General features: G+C 43.1%; 3 protein-coding genes across 3 annotated transcripts in view; 1 reads left to right on the top strand and 2 right to left on the bottom strand.

The window, feature by feature from the left end:
• LOC119736667 (receptor-type tyrosine-protein phosphatase F-like) overlaps nt 1–2,623 on the bottom strand; it is a 57,651-nt gene extending 55,028 nt beyond the window's left edge. Inside the window, exons 1-4 of the mRNA XM_038210682.1 lie at nt 2,533–2,623; nt 1,381–1,494; nt 899–988; nt 360–587 (exon numbers count right to left, since the gene is read on the bottom strand). Coding sequence (XP_038066610.1) covers nt 360–587; nt 899–988; nt 1,381–1,494; nt 2,533–2,608 — 508 coding nt within the window. The 5' untranslated portion in view covers nt 2,609–2,623. The remainder of the gene's footprint in view (nt 1–359; nt 588–898; nt 989–1,380; nt 1,495–2,532) is intronic.
• A 5,481-nt stretch (nt 2,624–8,104) lies between these two features.
• Nucleotides 8,105–9,673, top strand: LOC119737162. Its single transcript, XM_038211283.1, has one exon. The coding sequence runs from the start codon at nt 8,154–8,156 to the stop codon at nt 8,964–8,966; it is 813 nt and encodes a 270-aa protein (XP_038067211.1). The 5' UTR covers nt 8,105–8,153; the 3' UTR covers nt 8,967–9,673.
• Nucleotides 9,674–10,140: 467 nt separating this feature from the next.
• On the bottom strand, nt 10,141–23,840 carry LOC119738584 (tenascin-like). The gene is made up of 19 exons (XM_038213491.1): nt 23,522–23,840; nt 22,593–22,715; nt 20,926–21,015; nt 19,899–20,153; nt 19,387–19,719; nt 18,598–18,855; nt 17,818–17,955; nt 16,748–16,897; nt 16,097–16,192; nt 15,501–15,542; nt 15,220–15,312; nt 15,020–15,061; nt 14,557–14,871; nt 13,916–14,209; nt 13,194–13,484; nt 12,788–13,096; nt 12,393–12,692; nt 11,708–12,006; nt 10,141–11,319 (listed from the first exon to the last, which is right to left on the bottom strand). Exons 1-19 carry the CDS (start codon nt 23,568–23,570, stop codon nt 11,287–11,289), a joined length of 3,510 nt encoding a protein of 1,169 aa, XP_038069419.1. The 5' UTR covers nt 23,571–23,840; the 3' UTR covers nt 10,141–11,286.
• Nucleotides 23,841–25,052: the final 1,212 nt, after the last annotated feature.

The following is a 25,052-nucleotide window of genomic DNA, read 5'->3' as shown; positions in this document are numbered from 1 at the left end:
GCTATACCGAACACTCGGCTATACCGAACATTGTGCTCGGGTTCCCGATTTTTGCGTACAAAACGTACCGAACATGGTGGTTGGAAAATGACAATAGTATAGAAGAGTGAAAAATGGATATTTCTTCCCAAAGGACTAGAAGGGAAAAGCCAGCCATGTTAGCTCAAAAATTGTGTAATACGATGAAGCCTCGTCCGAGACGGGCCTAGCCTCGGCCTCCAAAGCTATGCGGCTACGTCTTTTGCCAGCATTTCCCTCTGCGTAGCATAGTTGCAATGGACGAGTACCGACACAATTTAATAGAGATTCGGATGTGGCTAGCCTGATTGACTTTCAAAAGTTGGCGCACGCGTACTCACCTGATGAAATAATGACCTCTTCTTCCAGCCTAAGTTCCGCCAGTTGCAAGCAGTTATTGTATAAGTCCACGCTCACGTACCGAGCAGAGACTACAGGGTCCGGTACGAAATTGAGAGTCTGTCCGCCAGGGTAGGCTTGACCATAGGTGACTGGTGATCCGACTCGTGCGTTCTGTGAGTGATCTGCATCCAATCCAGCTCGCACAATAGCGCCTTGTAATCGGCTACCTACGGTGATAAATAGGTATAAAATCTTAATTGAACGCACCAAGTCACATAATTTAGGCTACCCATACCGCTAGTCTGTATATTAACATTGGATGGATGTGAATAGCTCTGCAGTGAACTTCGGCATACTTTTTTTTTTAAAGTCATTAAAGTTTAGCATCTGCCACTTCCTCAGGATAAATTTTGAATTGCTGGCGAAACAAAAAAGCAATTAAAAAAAAGTCTTATTGCTATTTTCGGCTGCAATTAGAAAATAGCACGCCAGTGGGCCGGCATGTTTAAATCCATGATTTGAATACCTAAAACCTTACCATGTCTATCGTTTCTATTAACTATGGTGATCCGCTGCAAGCGATAGGTAGTCCCCAGATCAACCCGCCACCATTGGTCTCCATTGCACACTAAAAAAAAAGAGCATTGATACTTTAAAACATAATAGTTGACTCGATCTTCTTTTGGACAGTGCCGTTTAGCATAAAAAGTCGGGAATAAAGTCGTCCTGCTGGGGGAGTGCTTCGGTATGGCCTTTAAACATAATGACGTCACACTTTGTTTACACGTGCACTGCCCTATGGGAGCCTATAGTGGGGACACTGCTTCCAAAAGAAAGAGTACATGTAGACAACGCGTGACGTCATTGTGGGCCTATGCATGAAGAAAAATGTGCTAGGAAATTCCATGATGTCACACAAAACTGCGATCGATATGGGATGAACCATACTAATGATAGCATATCATAATGCTGGTTTGCTACGAAATCGAAACAAAAATTCAAAATAAAAAAAAAACTTACACGTATGTGAAATCGTGTCGATGTCACCATCAACTGCCCAGGTTGCGTAACTATCAGTTGAGACGTTGCTGCTCTGACTGACGTATTTGTCCCGCAGGTCAATTAGGGCCACGCCTGCATTGAAACAATAAGTACTCATTGAGTTTTTTTGTTTTTTTGGTTCAAAGCCGTACAGGCAGCGGCATAGCCATAACATGTAACAGCGTTCTCACACGGGGCCAAGGCGGGGGGGGGCGGGGGGTGGATGTTAAAGTGGGGGCTCCCAATTTCTGTAGCATTCGTGCTCCAAGGTAGACAGGTTTTTTTTTCACCAGCCAACCGGCCTCCGTAAAATCTAAGGGGGGGGGGGGGTGGACACAATCTTTCTATAGGGTACGCCCACGGCCCCACGCCCCATCCCCGTCGGCTATGCCACGCAGTGTACACGGGATTTGCTATAACACAACAATCTCAATATCGATCAACTTCTTGACGAATCCATCAAAGTTTAGAGTTTCATCAAAGTTTAAAGTCTTTACAACTATAACATAACTGAATTGTCAAACATTTTAAGGCCGCTAACAAAAAAAAAATCAAAAAGTAAAAGAGAATTATTATTTAAAAGTTTTTTTGTCGGATCGCACTGATTAAGCAGAAATCTAGAAATGAAGATGATTTTATTATTTCCAACGAAATTCGGAGTTCTGTCGACGAAATCATGTTTCGTGATCAAAAGGTTGTGCATGGTTTTCACTGTTTTCTCGAAAAGTGTCATAGGCCTATCCACTGAAGTTTAAGTTTAAACTTGAAAATTTTAGGTATTGAACATTCTTCTTTGGAAACGGCCACAATGTATGCAAAGTGATTCTATATGTTTTTGTGTTTTAATTAAGGGAACATTTCTAGAATATTATCGTTTACGATACCACAGTAAAACATGAACATGTGTACATGTAGTTTATCCATTTAAAAAAATGAAGTTAATGCTGCAGCCTTACAGCATGCAAGTTGTTGCAACACTGATTACTCAAAAAAATGTCTATGAAATTCTTGGCGTGGTATAAATACTGCGGTGTGTGTTAGATCAACAAGGAAGTATGATGGTCCCTGCACGTAAGTACGTGTAGGCTTACTTGTACTGTAGTGTCGGCCATAATAGAAATCAAACCTCACCTTGGTTTGGGATGAAGAATAGCAGCAAGAGTATCCTTACACCGAGATAGCAACTGCAAGCTCGACTCGTCTCCATGGCTTATTTTACACCGAAAGTTAATAAATCCTAAAATGTGCCACACACAATGGCAAGGCTCAACGGGCATCCATAACTTTGAACAAACTGATTCTGGTATGTGTGTCTGAAACTGTACACCGTTGCATCGATGGAGGAGGAAATACCCGACGACCGAAGGCCAACGCCACAGGAAAGTGTCGCAACTTTCAGCGGTTTCGCTTTGACCTTACTGAACTCTGCATGCAAAGTTGCTTGTATGTTCAGCTTGGTTTACGTTTCCGGGTTCGTTTCCTACAACAAACTCAGCTCACCGTCAAAATGCAGAAAGCACCTTGCGACCATTGCAGTGTTGGTCACGCGCACTCCTCCCCACCGGTGTGTTTTGCGCGTGCTTATGTTGCAAAATCGAGGACACACACGTGCAACTTTATCAATGAATCGAGGACAGGAGCCAAATCGAGGACTCCCCGGTTGTATAAAACGTGAACAAAACCAATGAGAGCTGTTGCAAAACAGTTAAGGTATAAATAACGGAAAAAGGGCATGCAGAAAAACAATAGAAAATCCTCGATTTACACCATAAACAAACGTACGTGTGTGCATGCTAAGTTCTGCATTTTAAAAACGATACATAGTGCAAACTCTATAGACCATGTGCCCTGTGACGCCACGGCGACAGGCTACCGCTGGGCAACCCAAACATTTTAATATCTTTTACAAGATATCACACGGGCGTCACTACAGAGGTGGGGGGGGGGGGGGCAGTGTCACTCCCCCCTCCCCATTAGTAAATTTTGTCGGCAACATCATGCTGCTGTCGGCCAAATAGAAAATAAAGAATGGAGAAGGAAGGGGAAAGGAAAAAGGAAGAAGAAGAAAAAAATGGAGAATGTAAATAATAAACACCGCTGCTCAAAACCCCGCGAAGCTAAAATCCGGTTCTGTAACCCATGGCAACAGATTGTACATTCTGTCACGTCGGCACGAGGTGCCGCGTGAGGTCGCTTCATATACGACGGTGTGGTAGACAGCTACAGCCTAACGCAAGCACGTGCTCGCTCGGAGGCAAAATACGAATTGAGCTGATTCTCGGTGACGAAAATTGGGGATCACCCTTAGCTAAAGAGGCCAAATCTCGAAAGATAGTCAAGCTACAGTTTCGATGTGATGTTTGTGACGTAATATATCAACACGAGCATATTCATTCAACAATTCAGGGGAAAGTGGCCAGGAAATGCCTCAGATTGCACCACAGAGTAGGCCTACCTAGGATCCAAAAACTTCCAGGGGCCCTTAAGCGGGCCCGTACCCCACACTTTCAGGGCTTCAGGTATGCGCACATGTACTGCGCATTTACACGCAGTTTTGTGACGAGCAAAATGTCCAAAACTTTTCAATATACCAATTTTTGACAATCAACATAAGTAACCATTCATATATTTGTGGAGGAAATTGGAAATGGAGTTAAAGGGATCATTTTGGCGGACCGTTTGATTATCAGTTACACTCATTTTGAGCCCATTACATATGCCCAAAATATGCAGAAAAGAGTGCCTGGTTTTCCCGTTTAAGCAGAGCATACGCATTGAAAATTGGTTACGAGGAAAATTAATTCCAGTTTTGAAGAGCACGGGATATGCAACTAATGATCCACCAAAAATTAGCATAAAAAGAATTAATATAACCGCTAATCGTTCGGTCTAAAAATCGGCAGTAACAAACGGAACTCATGTATCGTGCGTGCTAAATACGCAGGGGAATCCCCTGTATCAGATCAATGACGTAGTTTTTTTTGCGTCCGTTCAACCTCGCACAATGGGCAAACAGCACGCACGCCACGACACCACGTCCCACATCTTCAGCACCACCGAATTGGAACGAGGACGACGGCAACACCCATACTGGCCTTGAACTTGCAGATCAAAGTGATTTTACGGCTGTTCTTTTCCACGCTTCCGACGTCAGGTATGTTGGCTTTTTTGTGTCCGTATATGTTCTATATTAGCCACCCCATTTTGCCGGAAGTCATGGCCTTAACCGGAAGTCATCCAATGGATAGGATGAGAATGATGCGTTCCCGTTCGCCATGTTGGCAGCACAACTCAATAAATATCATTATGCCATGTCTTTGCTGTACAACATGTGGGCATACGAACAATGGTGTAATAGTGGTCGTCTGGATGGGGCGGAGGGGGGGGGGGGTGGATATATTTTTTTTTAATATACGGTAGTAAATGAGTGTGTGGCTGTTGTTAATTAAAAATATTGCTCCCATCTCTCAAAGAATGACTGCCGTGAGTCGTGACAGTGATATTACTGTGACTAGTGGTTCATTTTATATTACACAGTGGCGATACAGATAAACGAATGTATTAAAAACACCTATTTAACGTATCATGAGAAACCAGTCAAACTTACACCCAGCTGACTACAGCTATAGGGTCAGCTGTGTGCCTGCGTTTGACTGTTTTCTAGTAAAAAAAAAACGTCAATGTTTCTTTCAGAGAATGGGCTTCTGTTCCATACTTTTTTTGGGGGGGGGGGCCTGTAGGCCCGATATATTCAGATCACTGTATGATCCCGTTTTTTTTTTCGATGGATTTATTTATTCATAAGGATTTAATTCACAGACTTTAATAATGACCATATCCGGACTAGAAAACTATCAATAAATTAAATCTACATCTATGGCCTACACTGGAATTACGAAGCCTTAATATTATAGTTGTCCCATACCGATAGCAACATCTCTTAAAATGGCTAAAATCAACAAGACTGCTGAGTTGGCGGGGAATTTCCAATGAACTGTAACCCTTGTCATTCCCCGTATTCATGTCACGTACCATACAAAAGGTTCGAGCAGGTGGTAAATAATGAGCTTTGCCCCATAGCTCATTATTGTCAATAAAAATGCTGTTCATGATGTGAGCGGGAGCCCTGAAGCGACATGCATGCACGGCCCTTCACTGCACTGTAGAAACTAAACTACCAAAAATGTTTGTTCTATTTCAATGTTTTTTTAAAACATTACTTTTATTTCTATTTTGGATGTTTTCAACTAGAGCTTTGAAAATATGCGATTATTTTGGCTTGCTTGTGCGCTCCTAAAATAAATAATTCCAAATTTGTCGACGGGAAAGTATTCCATAACTAAACGGACGTGTGTGTGTGTGTGTGTGTGTACATGTACGGGGTTCCTTATTGGGTAGAAAACACAATGGAACAATAGACCCAAATCAATCTACCTCAAAAGGGAAACGCGCCGCTTTTCAATAGGAACTATATGAAAACAAAAGAAGGGAAACAAAGGTCTTCCCCATAAATGTATGTGTGTTTAAGACGCAAAGGGTAGGCCTACACGTTAGGGGGACATTTTTTATTGTTAGGCCAATTAGGACCGAGTTATGGGGACTTTCTGCAGTGTCCCCACATCGTTTTCGGTCCCCACATATACCTCGTTCAGACGAGTGTATGTCCCTACGACTACGGAACAAGAACGGGCGCTCTATAACCTTACATCTTCGTGGACCTGTGAACAAAAGAGGTCCATAAGATGCAGGAAGCGTGAACGCTGTGTGGACTTGCACACGTCCACACTAGGTTTCTCCCTCTCTGGAAAACAGGAATTAGAGGCATTTTGGGGTTAGGTTTATTGTCGCAAAATGAAGAGGGACGCTCAAGGAAATCGCGATAAAAAAATTGGGTCGAAAGAGTGTTCACAGTGTGAGTAAAATGAGTTTTTTTCTCCGGCTTTCCTTAACTTCAGGAATACAAAGGAATGTTCACAGTGTGTGTGTACAGGGAGGGGGGTTGACTTGATGTCTCATTTAATAGTGATTGACTTTCTGTATTACTCGGAAAATATAATTTAAAAACAGAATCTCTACTTTGGGTGAAATTCAAATATATCTGTGAGAGAGCAGCTTTAATGCGTACTTCCCACGGTGGATATTTTTTGTTTTACATTCTTAACATAATTTCAACATTTTAATCTGATGTCGATTTGGGTAATTCTCGAGCAATCTTCGAACTGGTTATTTTCTGCTTAGATAAATTAAATTGTAGGCCTAAGATTATACTTTGTGTAGTGTTAGCCATGGCTGTGTTCATTTCTCTTTGCTGAAATAAAATTCGGCAATCCTCGAATATGACTCTGCGCAAACGAGTTATATATTGACAAAAATGGAATACCATTAGGGCAAGTAAAACAAAATGTTTCTCGTCTGGGCATTTTGAGAAAAAAATGAAGGAGACGGGCGCTTTTTTACAAGATGGTGGATTTTCCAAAATGGCGAATATGGATTCTTCCATTATCTGTACTTTTTATACTTACACAGAACATTGTGTCATTCATAAGGAGCCGTAACCCTTTCTACAAAGCTACAATTTTGTTGGAAACAAATGAAATGAAAATATTGACAGTATATATCATTGTCAAAATAATATCTTAAAAAAAAAAGCCGGCAGGAAAAAGGAAGCGAACGGGGAAAGAGAAACTAATTCTCTTTTGACTTGGCCTTGAATATAGCTGTACACATTCAATTCATCTTGAGTGCAATTCTTAAATAATTCTGAAAGCAGAGGATGCTTTATATAGCTTTTAGTTAGGCCTATATATAGTTTTATTTCAGTTTCATTTCGACAATGTCCTGGCATGTTTCCAAATTCTATGTGATTTGTCCCAAATGGAATATAGTTATTTTAAATTATCAAAAGTCAATATCCATGATAACATTTAGTGCTAATGTCTCCTTTGTAGTATATCTTTAATGGAATTACTTTATTTATCTGAGTGTTTATCTAGTCGTGTTGCTTATAATGTATGTCATTGTATTGCTTATCTTTAATCAAAATGCAACCTCTGATACCGTAATTTCCCAAGTTGTTCCTTCCAAAAAACTCATTATCCGGATTACATTATCCAATAGTCCCGGTGCCGGTCCAGAGCAAGGTTCCGTCGGAAAACAAACATGAAACCGAAACAACATTTTCCTTTGAAATAAAATAAATGCGAGGAAATCACCCTTTGTGTGCAATCATTATAGTGGTGACTCATTTGAGAATGGAGTGTGCAATTGTTTTTTTTGTTTTTGTTTTGCATGACAGCTTGTAATTATGACAAAATAAAGCCAAAAGTTCTAAATCTGCACACGAGACAAAGTTTTCCCAGGACCAAAATAACGATTTGTCCCATAAGCAAAGCGTATTCTCGTTATCTGAGATAAGTCTGGCGGCAGTCATTCAATTCACGAAATACATCGTCTCGGGACAGATGTAGGTCTACGTACTTCTTGCGGGTTACAATCTGGTCCAACAATAAAACTGCATCTGCTGATTACACGTTTCACACCGGTACTGGGACTGATATTGGCTTTGATTTTATTGTGAAATTTCATGAAGCATAAAAAAATAGTCTGAGATCCTCGTCAATACGTTAATGTACCTGGCATTAAACAAAAATCAAATTGTGTGCTATTTAGTTTATCCACTGTTTGCTTTTTACTTTATTAATTTGCAGTGGATTGAAGAGCTGTACGTACAACGAGTATAGTCTCATATCGAGATGGTTGAGGGGAGCCTTCGGTCTTACGATCCACTGGCGTACCACGTTAACAACTTGGAGGATATCAAACCAGAAGTAGTCCGGGCCCACCGCCAAAACAACGGCGATGAAATCAAGAGGCTACTTGCACAGGGCGACCCGAGTGACTACGATGTCTTCATCTGCGTCAACAGTGGCTGGCACGCCTTCGTACTGTGCGTCCCAGCGAACGAAGTGACTCCAAAAAATGACCCGATGAACGTCTTCCAAGACATGCCCACGGACGACCCGTTCGCCATTCCCAACCAGCTTCTCGTCTGGGAGACGGAGCTCTGCTTCGAGTCAGAGGAGCAGAGGATGTACAAGATTCGCTTCAAGTTGTCCATGTTTGGGGAGCTCAAACCCAAGATCAAGAGGTCCTTCTACATCGGCAAGTACAAGCAGGTGCCGGTGAGTGGGCTGCAGTTTGCAATACTGAGGGCCTCCCCAAAGCGCTACAAGGTCCTCCTGGACGACTGCGTGGAGTTCGCCAAGACCTTCTGCTACGAGCTGTTGTCTTTCAGCGGCAACGGGCGAGAGATCGAGAAGTCAGTGGAGGAGCGGCTAGTGTCGGCGTCCGGCTCGGGGCTCAGCGTGGAGGTCCTATCCCGCAGGATCCAGAGTTCAGCCCTGCTTGGCAATACGTTCCTAGGAGGAGTTGACGCATCCGCCTTTCTCAGCGCTGGGCGGCGACCAGCGGTCATCATTTGCCTGGTGTTGTTCTTGGTGCTTTACCCCATAGTTGTGCCTCTGCTGGTGTGTTACATGGTAATGTCGATGATGACGTCGAAGTAAACGGCGAGCAGCCGTGTTTCTCGTAGAGATACATTTAGGATAGCCACAGCGATATGTAATCATAGTTATGACAAGAACACAAAGCATCACCAGCCGTGCCATGCCACCGAAGAAAAGGTCGAAGTTTATCAAACGATCCGCCTACCGAATCCCTAGTTCTTGTATATGACTCAGATACCTAGTCAATTGGCCAGGAACTTTCCACGTTCGATTTCTTGAATGCATGATATTAGCAAGGATAAAGTCCCACATGCATTACAAAGCCATATAGCGCCATCTGTCACGTCTGTATACTGCATCGAAGGCCGATCTCATCCGTAGCACCGCATTGGCGTATATATACGGTTAGTTATCCGACAGACATCCAAGTGGTTGGGTGCGGCATTTTAAGCGCAAACAGATCTACACAGCTCGACGAAAAGCCTTTCTTTGAAATGCTTTAATGTACATGCATGGCCAGGGGCGTAAACCCGGAGGGGGTGGGAGTATATATATATCCCCCCACTTTTTGACCAGGGGATGGGCTATTGCATTATCCCCCACTTTTTCGTGATGAGAAAAAAAATGCGGATTTTGAGGTATTTTTCGAACATCCCAACAGCAAAAAATGTATTCAATGGCACTGAAAAGGGGAGAAACAAAGTAAAAAAGCTTTTAAAGTGCGCCGTTTTGATGTAAGCGCGAGTATACATATTGATTTACCTCTATATCCTGAAGAGCGCCCCTAGTGTAATGTGCTGCCCCCCCCCCCCCCTTCGACAATTTTTTTTCGAGGGCGCCACGCGTCCGGTTCATGCTCACCTTTAAAGGCTAATCCAGCACAAGGCTGGACTTATTTGTATAAGTAGATGTGCAAGTAAAAACTAAACTTTAGGAATATTCAATTTACTATAACTTATTTACTTGTATCATAAGTCATTCACCGTCTTTTAATCATAATTCAAAGTATGCGCGTTTTCTTTCAGTATAAACATTATCCGTTAATGACAAAGATTTGCAGGTACAAAAACGAGTATTATGGCCATTTTGTTTTTCTTCGGATCAGAGATTAAATTGGCAAATATTACTATATCGTTTACTATCCGATCACATCTAGCAATAAGCAACCCACGCGTATGAGATATTTATGCATGTTTATATATATTATGTGAAGTATAAGTGCTTTTGAACGCAAAAAAGGCAAGGAATAATGCTATCATAATGGTTTTATTGTACATATACCACTGTCTAAATAATTATTGTAACTACAGAAATTACTACAAAACACCAAACACTTGATTCATTGGTTTGTCTTCAAAGTTATAATATAACGATAATAATAGCTTGTCATTATTTATTTCAGTTTCGTAGACCATAATATCAAGAGTGTAACTATTATATCCGGCAGTTAGACATTCTAGTAATTCCTTTTTGCTATTCTAGGGAAATCGTTTAGCTTCATTTTAAACATATGCGTTTGTTCATGGTTAATTTTGGATGGAAAAGAAATGTATTTCTCTTCAAAAAATGTCTTACTTGTCTTTGAATTGCCTGCAATTGCGCAGCATGAAACAGTCGTTAACATTATGGGACTATGTTATGATGTCTGTTCATCGTCATTTGCCAAGTCACCAAATACATCATGTTGAATATAAATAATATGAGCCTCGCTATGCAAATTTCAATTTTGTAGAGATGCACATATTAGGCACTATAAATCCAGCATAACGTGAGTGGCGATAAATCATGACCTAAAAGCTGTCATGTTGTTTTCATATATTTCTTTTTCAATTGAGCTGATGGATAAGGAGCGGGACGCTCTTAATTCAGCTTAGACTGGACTCAAGTCGGACTCGCTTGATATCCACAACCCACCCCTGAACTCTACCTTCAACCCCGCTTTCAACGTCGTGCCCACAGTGCATCAATCAGTGTGCACGTCCACCGTGCACAGATCAAGTGCAACAGCCTTCTCGGGCCGAGTCTACATTCATCTCGAACGTGAAACAATTAGCGCAATATGCAAAGCTCCCTGTTTAAAAGAAATCGTCTAAATGTTAAAAATCTAATTGATTCGTTCGAGGATATCATATTCTTTGAAGTTTCTTTTCCAACAAAAATCGAAAATTGCACCCCCCAAAATAAACTTGTTCTTTGTTTATATTTACTCTATGATAACATATAAAAAAGCATATTACAAGTGAGCCTTATCATACAAAGATATTCCTTCGTTTTGTTTTTAACTAATGCGTATCAATTACAATTTGTTATAAATTTAAGCTTGCCCTTATCATGCATAAAGGAGATTTCGGGTTGTCACCATTATGTTACAAATTGTTGTCTACTGCCCTTTGGAGTCCATCTCAGTCATCATCTATTGCAAAAGAAAAATAAAAGACAAAATAAAATCCGAGCACGGTACATTTGTTTTAGCTTCATGGAAAAAAAAACATATCGGCAATTCTTTATACGTACGACAGACCCAGTTTGGTAATTCTGTAGCCCCACATCACAGTCAATCCCTAATTGCCTGATGGCTGCAAAATGTATCAAACTCTCCTGGAAAGTGCGCCCTGGAAAGTGTCGATCAGACATGTCAGGTACGCGCTGATTGGCTTCACGCGCGTCACCACTTGCTGGTTCCAAGACCAAAAGACTGCCAATTCTGACGAATCTAATATGGATGCTAGGTACTTGCAAAGTCAAGGAACCAGACGACCGTCACCACACGTGATAGGCATGATACGCGAGCAGTAACTTACCTCGGCTTCGTCATTAGCGAAGCCACTCCATCCGACGCGACGTCTGAACATCGTGAAGCTCCCTCCTCCTCGTTTCAGCTTAACGTACGCAACCACCACGACTGCAATTAGCAGAAGACCCATCACTACCACTGCTACAACTGTGCCACTTATGTCAGCAGCTGAGCCGAGTGACTTGGCGGGCGGCAGAGGGCGCACCGGGTCTCCATCAGTCGACTTCCTAGGTGACTTCGCAGTTGCCTTCCTTTCTGCTGATGAAATCCCGGGAGCCGTTGTCGAGTAAAGGTTAGCATCCTTTCCTGTCATCAAGAACAATAACGCATTGATGGAAAATTATAGAATATTCCAAAAAGTGTGATATGTTCGGATACAAGACTCCCTTAACGGTTTTGTACCCAGTTTTTTCCATGAAGCATTGTCCGCTTTATAAATGTTCTGCCGATCCAAGGCTTGTCAAATCTTATTTTGCCGAACCAAAACCTTGACTGTATGTACACTTTTTGTCCTTATTAAACACTTATGTATCAAAAAGGTTTCAACGAAGATTGATGTAGTCCCATGTAAGCTTTGCTACAATTAGGCCTAGTATAACTGTTTCCTGTCTGGAAACCAAAATTTAAACGGCAGCCTTTTTCCCGCGTTTTACTAGGGTATTAAAGTAAGCTATTGAATATCAAGCTCGTACCTGGATTGACCGTTGCTCGGATGATCTGACTGTACGGCCCAACCCCAGCACTGGTAGTAGCAGCAACCCGGAAACCGTACTCTCTGAACTGCTCCAGTCCTGCAAAGACCACCCATTCCCTCGACGTCTCATCAGCAGAGTCGATGATAACTAACTCACCGTCCTGGTGGCTCAGTCGGTAGGCGTATTTGGTGATGACTCCGCCCCTCCCTCCACAAGATGGCTGACTCCAGGAGAAACCGGTGCTGCGGTTAGCGGAGATTGCAAGGATCATCACATCTTCTGGAGGGTTTGTAGGAACTGAAAATACAAGACGGATCTGAGCATAAGTTGGATGTATCTTAACATGCCTTTATTATCATATTAGTTTAATTTGTCCTTATAACTTTACACACCTGACTCATTTGTGGTCCACAAAACCGACGCCTCCTGCCCCTCGTCAGCAGCATTGATGGCTTTGATGAACGCCTGATATTGAGAGGCTGGGACCAGGCCAGTCAGCCTGGTGGACGTTGAAGTCGTCGACACAGGTACCAGTGGTGATGCTGTTAAGGCGGTCATGGAACACATATCCTGGATGGTCAGTACATATCTGAGCCTGTACTCACTTATACCACAGGTATTGAGCAGAGGGGGCTGCCAAGACACTGTTGTTGCACTGGATGATGTATCCCTGACTATCAGATTGTTTACCGAGCCCGGACCTGGAATTCCGGAAACAAACAATAACCATGAAGATCGTCTCACAAGTTTCATTAAAACAAACTTCAAAACTAAGTTCACCAGTTGCAGATCACCTACCTTGTACAGCCGTCTGAGCAGAAAGCCAGTTCGAATAGGATCCTTGTAAGTCGGAAGCCAGTGCGGCAACTCTAAACTCGTACTGCCTACAAGGAGTAAGGTCGGTGAATCCCACTTCTGACACCGATTCTATGCCGGAGGCAACGGTATCCCCGGTGGACACATCGCGTAGCGCATAGCGATAGCCTTCAAACTGGCCATGATGCTCTTCGCACGGCAGATCATCCCAGGCAAAGTGAAGACTATTTGTTGCAGATGAGACCACTGTCAGGCCATCTGGCGTGCCCGGTGCTGTTGGATAGATTTGAAACCCAACTTGTAAACACGGCTAATAAAAAATAGCATCAGTTTCATTGTGGGTATAAAGGACTAACAGCAGTTTAAAAATTAACTACTGGTTAAACAGTCACCAAAATTACTGATCAGGATTGGAATTTGAAGGGTAGTTAACAAACATCTTAGGTTCAGTCATGCATCTGATTGGCAAAACTGGACTGGAAAACGTTTGACAGGTACGAAGCGAAAAAGAAAACCAAAATAAAAACCTAGGGAATCTCACATATGTATGGGAAATTGGATTAATGTGAAGTTCAAGCTCTACAGAAAGGATTAATGATGAAACTACAAGCATTAAGCGAAAGTGTTTCCCCACATATTAAGAAGGCGACCCGCTACAGTAATTTGTAAGCCTGACAATGGTTCAAATGATAAAATTCAAGGACCTGCTTTTGTAGTTGCGACTTCCAAGGTAGAGGCCGATCCGTTGACGCCCTCAACGCTAGCCACAATGGAGACACTGTAGGTTGCAAAAGGTTCCCTACAGTTTATGGTAACCGACGTACTTTGGGTCAAGAAAGTTGACCTTTCTTGCTGAGTATCCGACCTGGAACAGTGACCCATCTGCAGAAGGTCGGAGGTCAAGTAATACGCGTCTGCGCACTGTACTGGACTCCAGTTGAGCAGAAAGCCGTTCGATGTGATATCCAAGGCCCTGAAATCTTTGACCGATCGGGAGTCTGAAAAAACCAACAGAGATACACATTCGAATGAAGAATTGTTGGAGTTGGGGTATGTTTGGTGGAAATAACACTGCCGATATTTGAAGGCTAAGATCTAGCGGCTTAGCTAGCTCAGCTCAGAGGATTGTTTTATTCCAGAAAATGACGAACACGACTTGGAATGTCCAGACAGCTTGGTGTTATTGTTGTCAATTCAAGTAATAGAAGGATATTGTGAAATGAAAAAGACAACATTTTTTTGGTACTTGATTCTTCTTTTACAAAACACTCATCTAACTGTACCGAACACACAAATCCTTTGGGTTTAAAACAGAAACTTTTTTTTTTTAATTTTCAATGCTAACCATTTGCAGGAGATGTAGAAACTTCCACAAACGATTCCGTTGGCACGATGCTGTGGATTCCATAGTGTGACTGCACGTAAACCCTGTACACCGATGAAGGTTCCAGGTCGGTCAGGATGGCATGGGATGTCTCCTTATCGAAGCGGTCGGGAAGAAACTTCCTATCCGGGGACGTGATTGGCTCGCAGTGACCTCGATTAACCAACTCGTACCCAATGGTGTAAACAGAGGCACTGTCTTTACCCCATGAGAGTATCACGTGCCCTGGGGTGGATTCACTCGGGTAAGATACCAAATTGGGCACGCCGCCGAAACCTTCAAAAAGCAAATATCATACAAATCATTGAGGAGGGAAGTTGTTTTTCATAATCCGCGTCTATTCTTATTACTTGTCTTGACAATGATGACGTCACTAGTGTCGTCATGTCCACGGTTTTTTTAACGGATGTGTAGAGGTACTCACCAGTCTCCTGACAGTTTATTCCGAAGTATGGTGCAGCACATGCTGTAGAAAAATAGAGGTAAGGCATGCTGTGAACAAAGAAAGTTAAATGTCTGTTGTCTTACTGCAGAGCCAAGAACGTCTCATGACGTGGCTTTCATATATAGCACGCAAAAAAGCAAATTGAAAACGTGATTAAAAATGAAATGTTTATAACTTACGGCCCTCGCATTCGCCAGTGTCTCGATGACACGTGACTCCCTGGCAATGGCAAGTCTGGTCACACTTCGCGCCGAAGAATCCGTTTGCACAATCTGCTGACACGGAAAGATATATACGGAATATGACGTCATCCTTTAAAAACAAATTGCTATCAGGACGCCACCTGGTGACCTGGAAATCGGTGTAGTTTTTTAAGCCTCAATTTCGGAATATTCTATGGTTGTGAAAGTCTTTAAAAATAATGCTCCTTTTGATAAAACGGGTCACAAAAGCATCCTACCTGTTTGCTGGCAATTGACTCCGAAGTATGATGGGGCACAAGCTGGAATTAAGAGGAAATCACAACATCTTACTGTGAATGCATCTGCTATGTATGTATTTAGAATGGATTATCAATAATTCGCATATTAAAGGTCTTGGAAGAGTAGTAGGAGGATGGCTGATATAGATTTTGATTATGCTATGCTGATAAACTAAATTTCATTCTCGTCAAAGGCAGAAATCTTTTAGTAAACCAACTTGGCTGCCACGTTCTTGATTTTTAGTTTCACCCTTTTATTTTCTGGATTTTGCATGTCGAGCCTGGAACAGGTCAGAGCCTCACTTCTGCCTTGATTAGTTCCAACTTAACGCTGGGCAACGATTATTTGACACCTGATGTACGCATGACCGAATATAGCCGGGGCGGCAACCGTGGGCCGCCAACTCCCAATTGACCAAGCATCGATTAAAAATTGGTCACCAAGCATAGCAACCAAATCCCTGAAACTATGAGACCGTTTCCTGCCCACGTTTATGGAAACAGCATGACCTCTGACCTCTACTAAATATAGTACATATGTCAATGACCTTCAGTGAAAGGGTTTGATCATTTACCTCCCAGGCACTTTCCGGTGTCCTTCTCACATGTGACGTTGAGGGCGCAGTGGCACGTCTGTTTACAATCTGCGCCGTAGGTACCTTCGTCGCACTCTGAAAATTAAGAAAACCCAATAAATCGGATTTTGAAATGCGAGCAATTTTTGACGATTTTGCGGGTATTCTAGGTCCATCTGGAATGAGACATAAAAGATCCTGGAAGATATCAATCAAAAAATGTTTTGGTTTGAGTTAACTTGATCCTGAAATTACATGGTCTCCCTTATCCTCTCCGTTCACAAGTACCCCCTCACCGGCAAAGAAAGTACAGTTGGGGTGACCGATCGACGCCATCTTGCCTGGCTGCAATATTTTGCCGCGAAGCTCGGCCACTGCATGCGTGTACATACTACAAATCCCCTGGTGTACGTGCGTCACACACAAGGAACGGTGCGCGCGCGTCAACATGCGAAATGTGTCCTGCCCATGGGACGTCGTTGCTAGGTAAAAGGGCGCCCTCTTTTGTTGGCGCACGGAGCCCATAAGTCATCATTTAAAACGTTTGTAAGCCCAAGTCGAAAATGTGTTTCTTTGAGTGTAATTTTGTTCCAATTTAAGATCTTGTATTTTGCAGGATCAATTGTTATGAGAAATTCTAAGGTTTATTACCATGCATGCAGTCAAATCCTTTGAATCCTGCTGCGCATGAGCAGCCGTATGGGTCCGGAAGACAGAACAGTTTTCCCTGGCAACCGTTGCCATCGTCCGAACCTTGGCAGTAATGGCTGCCATCTTGGCCAAAAAAGTTGAGTCCCAGAACTGTTGACAAAAATGACACGGGAAAAATATGTGTGAAATTCAATTTGTGTGTAACCACAATGATCTGGTACACGGTACCCTGTGGAGACATGTGCACAATAGGGAACAAAAGATTGTATACGTTTCCTGTCTCCACTAGATATATGGATTAAAAACTAGGAATTTCCAAGGTGTGTTGATCCATCGCAAATTGAAGTATTTTATGTAGGGGATATTAATTCCGAATTTCAGCCCAGGAAATTAACTCTGGTTAAAAAAGGAGCATTTTGAAAGTACACTTTCAAACTCGAAAACTTTAGTACACGAGAACAAAGAGATGAATCCACAAGGATACAAATTCCAGTATGTGTACATACGGAGTCATGTATTTTGGCCGCCACAATTACATGTGACTATATGCCTCCAGTGAGTTCGGGCTATATAGGCCTACAAAGTCGTGGCGTCATTCAGAGATCAACTCGGTACGGTTCAGACAGACCGAAGCGGCCCACGAGATCTCGGTGTTTTGCTGTGGCGGTTGTGAACCCACGTTTCATAACATTGCTTTAATCACCAATTGGAAGCGAAAATAAGAACAACTGTGCGTAGATGTAACTGGTGTGGTGACAATCTGCTGCAAAACACTTTACCCCTTTCAGGTTGTACTCGTTTTTGAGAGTTTTCTATAAAAGAAGGATGTCAAGTTACTGTCTGTGACCGTGTGTGTTAAATTAGGTAGAATATGGGTCATTAATGGGTGCGCGTGAACCGTTGTCGAGGAGCCTGACCTGGGGAGGTGTTGACGTCACAGGTAGGCAGCATATTCCCAAAAGAAGGATCTTAGATGTACGTTAAGAACAAACACTGGGTATTTCTCCCACATTCGCTGGCAGGACGCCCAGCATGTTTTGGATGTAAGCCAACGGTGTACGCTTTAATACCTTCTTCGCAGTATCGACCCTTGAATCCAGGCGCGCAGACGCATCGGCCAGAGAGGGCGTCGCAGACGCCGCCATTGTAGCATGGCGGGCAGATGTTGGTACACGAAACGTCTGGTCCCCACCTACCAGATGGGCATGCTTCATAGGAAAAAAACGGCAATTGATATCAGTAAAAGCACACACCTTAAATTTCTCCACAAAAAAACCCAAATGACTTGTATATACACTATACAAATATACCGTTGGCCTACCTGAAGACGTTTACTGAGTCAGTGAGTGTTAAAACACCTCGATACGAAAACAAGTATTACAACACTGCCCTCTATCGATCATATTACTCAATCATCAATCGCTGGGTTTTCCCCCCCCCCCCCCCCCCAATGGTTTCCACATTTAAATAGTGCAATAGTGGCGTATCCAGAGGGGGGCAGGGAGGGGCACCTTGGCCTCCAGGCGGATTTTTTTGGAAAATAGTTTGTTCAGCAATTATTTCAATAAATGGTAAGAGAGTTCTAACATCAATCCCAACAAAAGAAAATCCGCTCAATAACCATTATAATGCGCCGTGAAAATGGGCATATATTTATCAGTATGTATAATAATGGTCAGTTTTGAAGAGCCCCCCCCCCCGCTTTTTGATTTTACGGAGGCTAAGTGTCCGGAGAAAAAATAACCTGCCTACATTTCGGCGCGGAGGTGCGGTTGCCCCCCCCCCCCCCCGACATCAAAAGCTGGATACGCTACTTGGTAATGGAGAAACGGGAACCACTCTTCACCTACCTCTCACTATAAGTTGCATGATGGCGTGGCGTTGAAGCGGGCGAAAAGTATTGACGTGACACTCGTATATCCCAGCATCCCTCGGGCAGACTGATGGAATGAAATGAGTTAGTCGATCCTGGGAACGGCCTATGAAAGGCCCGCCATCGTGTCTCCATCGCCAGTCGCTGTTTGGCGGGTTTACAGCTTCCATCTCCAAGGTAACCGACTCCATCAAGCTCACAGTTTTCGTCAGAACTACCGGACGGACGTGAACGTCTACCAAAAAAAAATAAGTTTGTTCCTTCGTGTTGTTTTATTTCGATACTATTTTTTTTACAGACACCACTTGCCTCAAAAAGTGTTTTGACAAAACTATTCGTTCGAAAACAAAACTGAACAGTTTTAAAATTTGAAAGACTTCGAAGGCTGAATGCAATGGAGACAACCTGTTGTATGTTTCACAGCGCCCTCTTTTGTTATAAAGTACGCAGCCAATGACAAATTTCGCTCGTACCCCCCGCCCTGCAAACAGGGCGCTGGGAAGGGCTGATGAACTTCACAGAATCTGATGCTATCCGAAAATTTTCTCATAGAAAAACACACATTCCATCCCGGATGTGATTTCTTTTTCATTGTGGACCATGTGGACAAATATGAGCGTCGCTTAATATGCATTTTGACCCTTCGTGCATTCGAAACGGAGTCTGAGCAAGTGACGGGAATTGAAAATTTACCAAACTGTTCCTGTTTTGCAGGGCGGGGGGTACGAGCGAAATGACATATAAGAAACTTGAAACCTCAACTGACCGTTCTTGTTCAGGATGATCATTGTAATTTGTGTCCTCGTCTCGTCCTTGGTTGCCAGGCAGAAGAACGCCCCTATCCTCACGAGACCCCCAGTGGCGGGCAGGTACAGCAAGTCGGCGTCGGTCGAGCCCATGGGATGCGGGACCTGATGGGCCGAAGCCGGCAGGCTTGGTGCTCCATTGTGCCCCGTGTTGGACATTCGACCGAAGGACACGGAGGCCGTGGCGTCTCGGGCGCCCAGGTAGGTACCGATGAAAGCGCCGCCGTCACCGTTGGGATCCAGCAGGGGCGTGGGGGTCAAGCAAGTTGCGTCAAGGAAGCCGGTGGCATTGGCTGGTTTGAGAAATTGCATTGATTTGGTGACTAAGTAGCGTTTATTGAATTGTAAAATTCATGACCTGAAACAGTACAGAACAGGAACCCACATTTTGGCCCAAGTCATGGACATAAAATCTCGACGAGCGAAATTCTAGGTTCTGAAATCAAGCATAGCCTTTTGTTTTTGACATTACCTGCCCATCCTGGGCACTCCATGGCTTGAGATTCCTCCACCTTGACCTCGCATACTGCCAGAAACTGCAACCTTCCCGATCCCCTTAGGTCGATGTCCACGCTGAGGTAGCGCGCCCGTACCGGCGGGTCGCAGGTGAATCGCAGCCAGGCGCCCGGAGTGGCTTGCTCGGCTGTTACCGGGGAACCGCACACGGTGTTCTCGGTAACTGAAGGGCTCAGCCCGGCGCGAACGGTCGCACCGATCAAACGTTCGGCTATATCGGGAATGAAAACAAGCTCGAAAAGGTTGTTTTGTCAATACTTCTTGTTACATTTCTTCAATACTCCTAAAATCCAAGATTCACCACAAAAGAGTTACTGCTCACTTGCTGTAAAACCTTATCAGCTAAAAAAGTTTCAACGTTGTAGTCGAGTCTTTCATAACAAGTCCGGTCGTAACGGTGAATCACTAGTCATGCACAAATCCATTCACAAGATACAGAGGATATTAAAACAATATCAAAAAATTCCTTTTGGCACAGTTGATTGGAATAGCTTGTGACTGGACTTGTGACTTGTAACTGACTTGTCAGGAATTGTAATGGACTCGATGACAACCCTGGAAAGTTTATTGTTTTTTGTTCATCCCAGACTATAAAATAACCATGGGTCGAGAAAACTAACGATATAGCATCCACAACTAAAATATACTCCAGAAATAGTCCAGTAGTCTCAAGATGACGAACAAAGCATACTGTTCGAAACGTCGAGTTAAACTTTCTGGTTCTTTCTCAGAACCACACAACTCACAAACCGATATCATTCACATTGTGTTACTGCAATCCTCCCTTTCGTTGATATTGATTAAACCAATCTCAACAAGTTGAAAAATAGAACAGGACACTGATTCTTTCGTAACTGCAGACACACACTATCAACTTCAGACATTTTAAGTTTTATACAGATTAAATAATTTAGGACCGGTGAACGAAATCAAAAGTTTCAAATCGAGCATGCGAACACTGTGCTCGAGGGGAAGTTTCTCACCGCAGCAATCGGCTCTATTGACCACAGTGATCGTTCCCACGCAGTACTCTTCCATCATGTTCACACGCCACCAAGGATGCACTGAGGCTTCTGATGAATAGGGAGATTAAACGAACAGAAAATGTGTGGATTGCGTGGCAGTAATATCAATTTGTTTTCAAGAAGAAATGTCCACAGCACAATTTTCATTCACAATGGAACTTCTATCACGGTTCTACATGTGACCGGTCTTTCACTCCGCCCGGTAGAGGGCGCTTACCTCCACCCTTGGTTCAAACAAGTGTCATGGTCAGCTTCAATTTAATCAAAACTTGACCTGATAATTACCCGAAGCAGGATGTTTTCACGAATATTTCCCTCATTGAAGTTGGGTCATTACGGTCGATCAGGAGACAGAACAATAGGACAATTCAGGACTGAAAATTATAAAATGGCCTAACCCGTTATTACGGTTTCATGACACCATAATACAGGGCTGTTTATAAATCGTTATTTATGTAACTGAAACACGACCGTATGGACTGTACTATTAAGTTAAAATCCCTTGCATTTTTTTTTTAAATTTTGGCCAAAAAATGAAATAACTCCAAACTGTCTTAAAAGATGCCTAAGGGACCCTAAAACGCATTTCAACTGGATTTCTGGACAAAATTGCCTTTGAAAAGAAATAATGCGTCAATATTTGGGGGCAAAATCAGTCAAAACTATTAATGTTTTCTAAAAAAAGAAAGATTCTTTTTGCCCAAATCTTCGCAATTATAGCTGCCTCAATATTGAATGATACTCCCCTTCCATCAAGAGTCATTTCTGCGATGTTTGAAGAAAAAGTATGTTTTTGGCCAAATTTGATCAAAAAGTAAGGTTAACCCCTTGCATTTTTTTTTATTACTTTACCGAGTGCTGCACACGTTTGCCTCTAGGATCAGGACTAATTGTGTTTATATCCTTGACCAAGATTTTCCTTCAGTTATTAATGCCTTGCCTGATGTTTTTTTTTCTGCGGTCGTTTCCTGTGTTGTGTGTTTCCTACAACCGAGGATGCGTTACTCGTGATCTCCCGGATTCTGTAAAGTGTTGACTAAACTGGATTGACCTCTTTATTCATACATTGGTTGTGTTGTTCTCTTTTCCCACGTACTCTGTTTTCGTAAATTGTCTTTTTATTTAAGGTTTTCTAACCAAAAAGTAATTGGTCGGCTGGTTTGAAAAAATGAGGTCGGGTGGTAGCTTCTGATAAGTGGGTGTAGCCCCACCCATCACAATCTTACCTTAAAAACGTCTATAATTATGAATGATCCAAGACAGATAATATTCATATTAAAGAAAACGCTGATACACTTTTTGGTAACGTTTTCTGTCCTTGGTGTGTGCAGGTTGTAGCTACAATCCCGGCCAAAATGGTTGGGACACTTGGAAATAACCTTAGCCTCCAACAGTCACCAACTCCCCTGCTCCCCGGTCAATGTTGTTCTCTTGAGCGGATGGAGCACACACAGCCCAATTTGGCCAGGATTGTAGCTTGGTGGCGTACATTTTTGTCTATACAGCTGCACATTGACACAATTGGTGTGGGGCAGTTGCCAGAAAGCACCTTACCTTTCACAGCTGACAGCCCCCTACCCGTCCCCCCCCCCCCCCGAGTTTCTGAAGTTGGACAATATACTTACTGGTTATGGCGCAAGAGCCGGGTGTATCATCCACTCCCTTGTATGCCGGCGTATATTCTTTGTAATTTGACGTCTGGGCACTAGGCCTGCCGGCCAAATACACAGCGACACTGCTTTCGCACACTGCCCCAAAGAAGGAAAGTCAGTGTAGAGTAAGTACACGGTTATGCATGTGGCAGTCCTTGTGTTAATGATGTAGCCTACGATGAAAAATGTGGTCTCGCTATTTCACCAGTCATTTCTCATACAAAGTCGTTCTAACTTGTGCATGTTCTTTTATTTACAGAACGACTAATTGATGCATGTATTTCCATTTTCATCATCACCAAACAGACCCCAAACTATTGGTTCCAATCTAGCCGCATAGGCCATATAGTGCTTGATTTATATGTGGATCGACCGTATATTTGATTTGGCAAAATCGAAACGTACCATACACGCACACCAGCGTTTGCAAAAGAAAAAAGACGTAGATTTTCAGCGGGCAGTAAGCCTATATCCGCCCCGCCAAAGGCACACCCGCCAGGCAATCCACGCCGAATACGTTACCTCTGGTAAGCGAGGGGTAGCTAGTGCATGCCCACAAGCGATTTCAAAACAAAAAGAAGCTCTGAGTGGTGCATTTTCTATCCTGGAATACAACTTCCAAATTGTTACAACAAGCACTTCAGAAACAAAGTATTAGGCAGGCAATAGTATTTTTTATGAGCTCTTTCGGCAGCCAAATCGGCCGACTCGGTAGGACAGCACGGACCGAGATCCCGCTCCGCGTTTCCTTCGTTAAAACCGTTATAGCGCGCGTCGTGGCAGAGTACTTGACATTGAACGTAACATGTGGAAAACTTTTTTGTCCCTTCGGTTACACGCTACAGGAATCCGTAATTTTTAAATTTGAAAAAGAGAAATTCAAACAAATGTTTGGAACTTACCCAGAAGGATGGCGATAATCGCAAGGAACATGTGCGTGAGAAACCGCATCGTGATGCAACAGGCAACGGCCGTATTGTCTTTGTATCGACAAGTCTGCGCCGACTCGCAACCAACTGAAACACTACTGCTTGCTTCAGATTCGTTGCCTTTATACAGAAATAACAGTTCACAGGTCACGTGATTAAACTGACCTTTAAATCACATCTTTCCCTAAACATAAATCTCTGCCCGTGACCTGTTGTATCCGTTCGGCTGCTTACACAGTTAAAGTGTATTAATCCGGACATGTTAAACTTTGTCCTAAATCAAAATGGTGTGTAAATTTTGACCGCATTCATGCAGGTTCACCGAGCAGGTTCACCTCAACGTCGAATTGAGGGCGTAAGCATACATCTTTGCATACAGATGTACATTTATTTTGTATCCTGAACAGCGCCCCTTTGGCCAAAAAAATGCCTCAGGTTTCTGGTATGGAGGTTGCCCAAAAAGTAGTGCGGCGACGTGGTTTTTTTTTTTTACCGTTTTTTTTCTTCAAATGTCGGCTGATGACTGCAAATGGTGCCCGACTAAACTTTGTGCAAATATTATGGGAGTCCAGAGAGGCCACATAAAGCTTATTCTCGATCGTAACCCCATCTAAAAACACTTTAAAATTGTGCAGCAGCAGGATTCCATTCAAAACCAGTGAGTTTGGCGGTTTTGAGATATCATCTTTCATTGAAAAAAAACCCTTTTTCATTTTGCCGACGCGCATAGCTACGGCGACGTGCGCGCATACCAGAAACCGGAGACTTTTCTTTTTGGCCTTAGTGTCATTTGGTTTGCAGGCACCCCCACCTCGATTTACACCATAAAAACACACATTTACGCCACTGGGCTGACACCAAGCTTTACTTGGCTTGCATGGTCTTCGCTGGTACCCCCCGCCCTGCAAACAGGACACTGGGAAGGGCTGACGAATTAATGCTCTGATTGGATAGAGTTTGCGTGACCTGTAACCTGCAAGTCATCACGGCCACGACCCTGCAAGGTTTAAAACGTTTATAAGACTGAGTGTTCATCACTCTGTTATTCCCATTCATAAATGCCCTTTTTTCGTTGAAAAGCGTAATAATGTAGGAACATTTGTAAATGTTGAGCTCCCGTCAGTCGAATTCACGAAGGGTCGAAATGCGTATTATTTGACGCTCAAAATTTGTCCACATGTTAAAAAGAAACCACATCCGATTAATGTATGCATTTCTCCGAGAAAGTTTTCGGATAGCATTTGCGCGCATTGGCTAACCGCGGTCTTAAACAGCTGCAGCCGGATGCTTTATACATAGGTCATGCTAAATAACCCCGAGTGCCATCCCCACTTCCTTCACAAGATTCTGTAAAGCTCATTAGCCCTTCACAGCGCCATGTTTGCAGGGTAGTGGGTATGCGCAAATGCATTTGGGGGGGGGGGGGTTAGGGGTTTTAAAAACAGTCCATGCATCGAACGACATGATTGGCCATTACGTGCAATCTGCTTTTTTTGAGGGGGGG

This window comes from Patiria miniata, unplaced genomic scaffold (genome assembly GCF_015706575.1).
Source record: "Patiria miniata isolate m_02_andy unplaced genomic scaffold, ASM1570657v1 HiC_scaffold_3, whole genome shotgun sequence".
Classification (NCBI taxonomy): domain Eukaryota; kingdom Metazoa; phylum Echinodermata; class Asteroidea; order Valvatida; family Asterinidae; genus Patiria; species Patiria miniata.
The sequence above is the reverse complement of the archived record's forward strand: the minus strand, read 5'-3'. Positions and strand labels throughout refer to the sequence as shown.

Bases quoted from the DNA above. Each gene is read 5' to 3' on its own strand.
- LOC119737162 (XM_038211283.1), top strand. From the start codon at position 8,154: ATGGTTGAGGGGAGCCTTCGGTCTTACGATCCACTGGCGTACCACGTT.
- LOC119738584 (XM_038213491.1), bottom strand. From the start codon at position 23,570: ATGCGGTTTCTCACGCACATGTTCCTTGCGATTATCGCCATCCTTCTG. The intron at 14,210-14,556 runs GTTAGCATTGAA...TGGTTTTTTCAG, and splicing joins TTCTACATCTCCTGCAAATG to ACTCCCGATCGGTCAAAGAT. The intron at 11,320-11,707 runs GTAAGTTACTGC...CTTTTGCAATAG, and splicing joins TCGCTAATGACGAAGCCGAG to ATGATGACTGAGATGGACTC.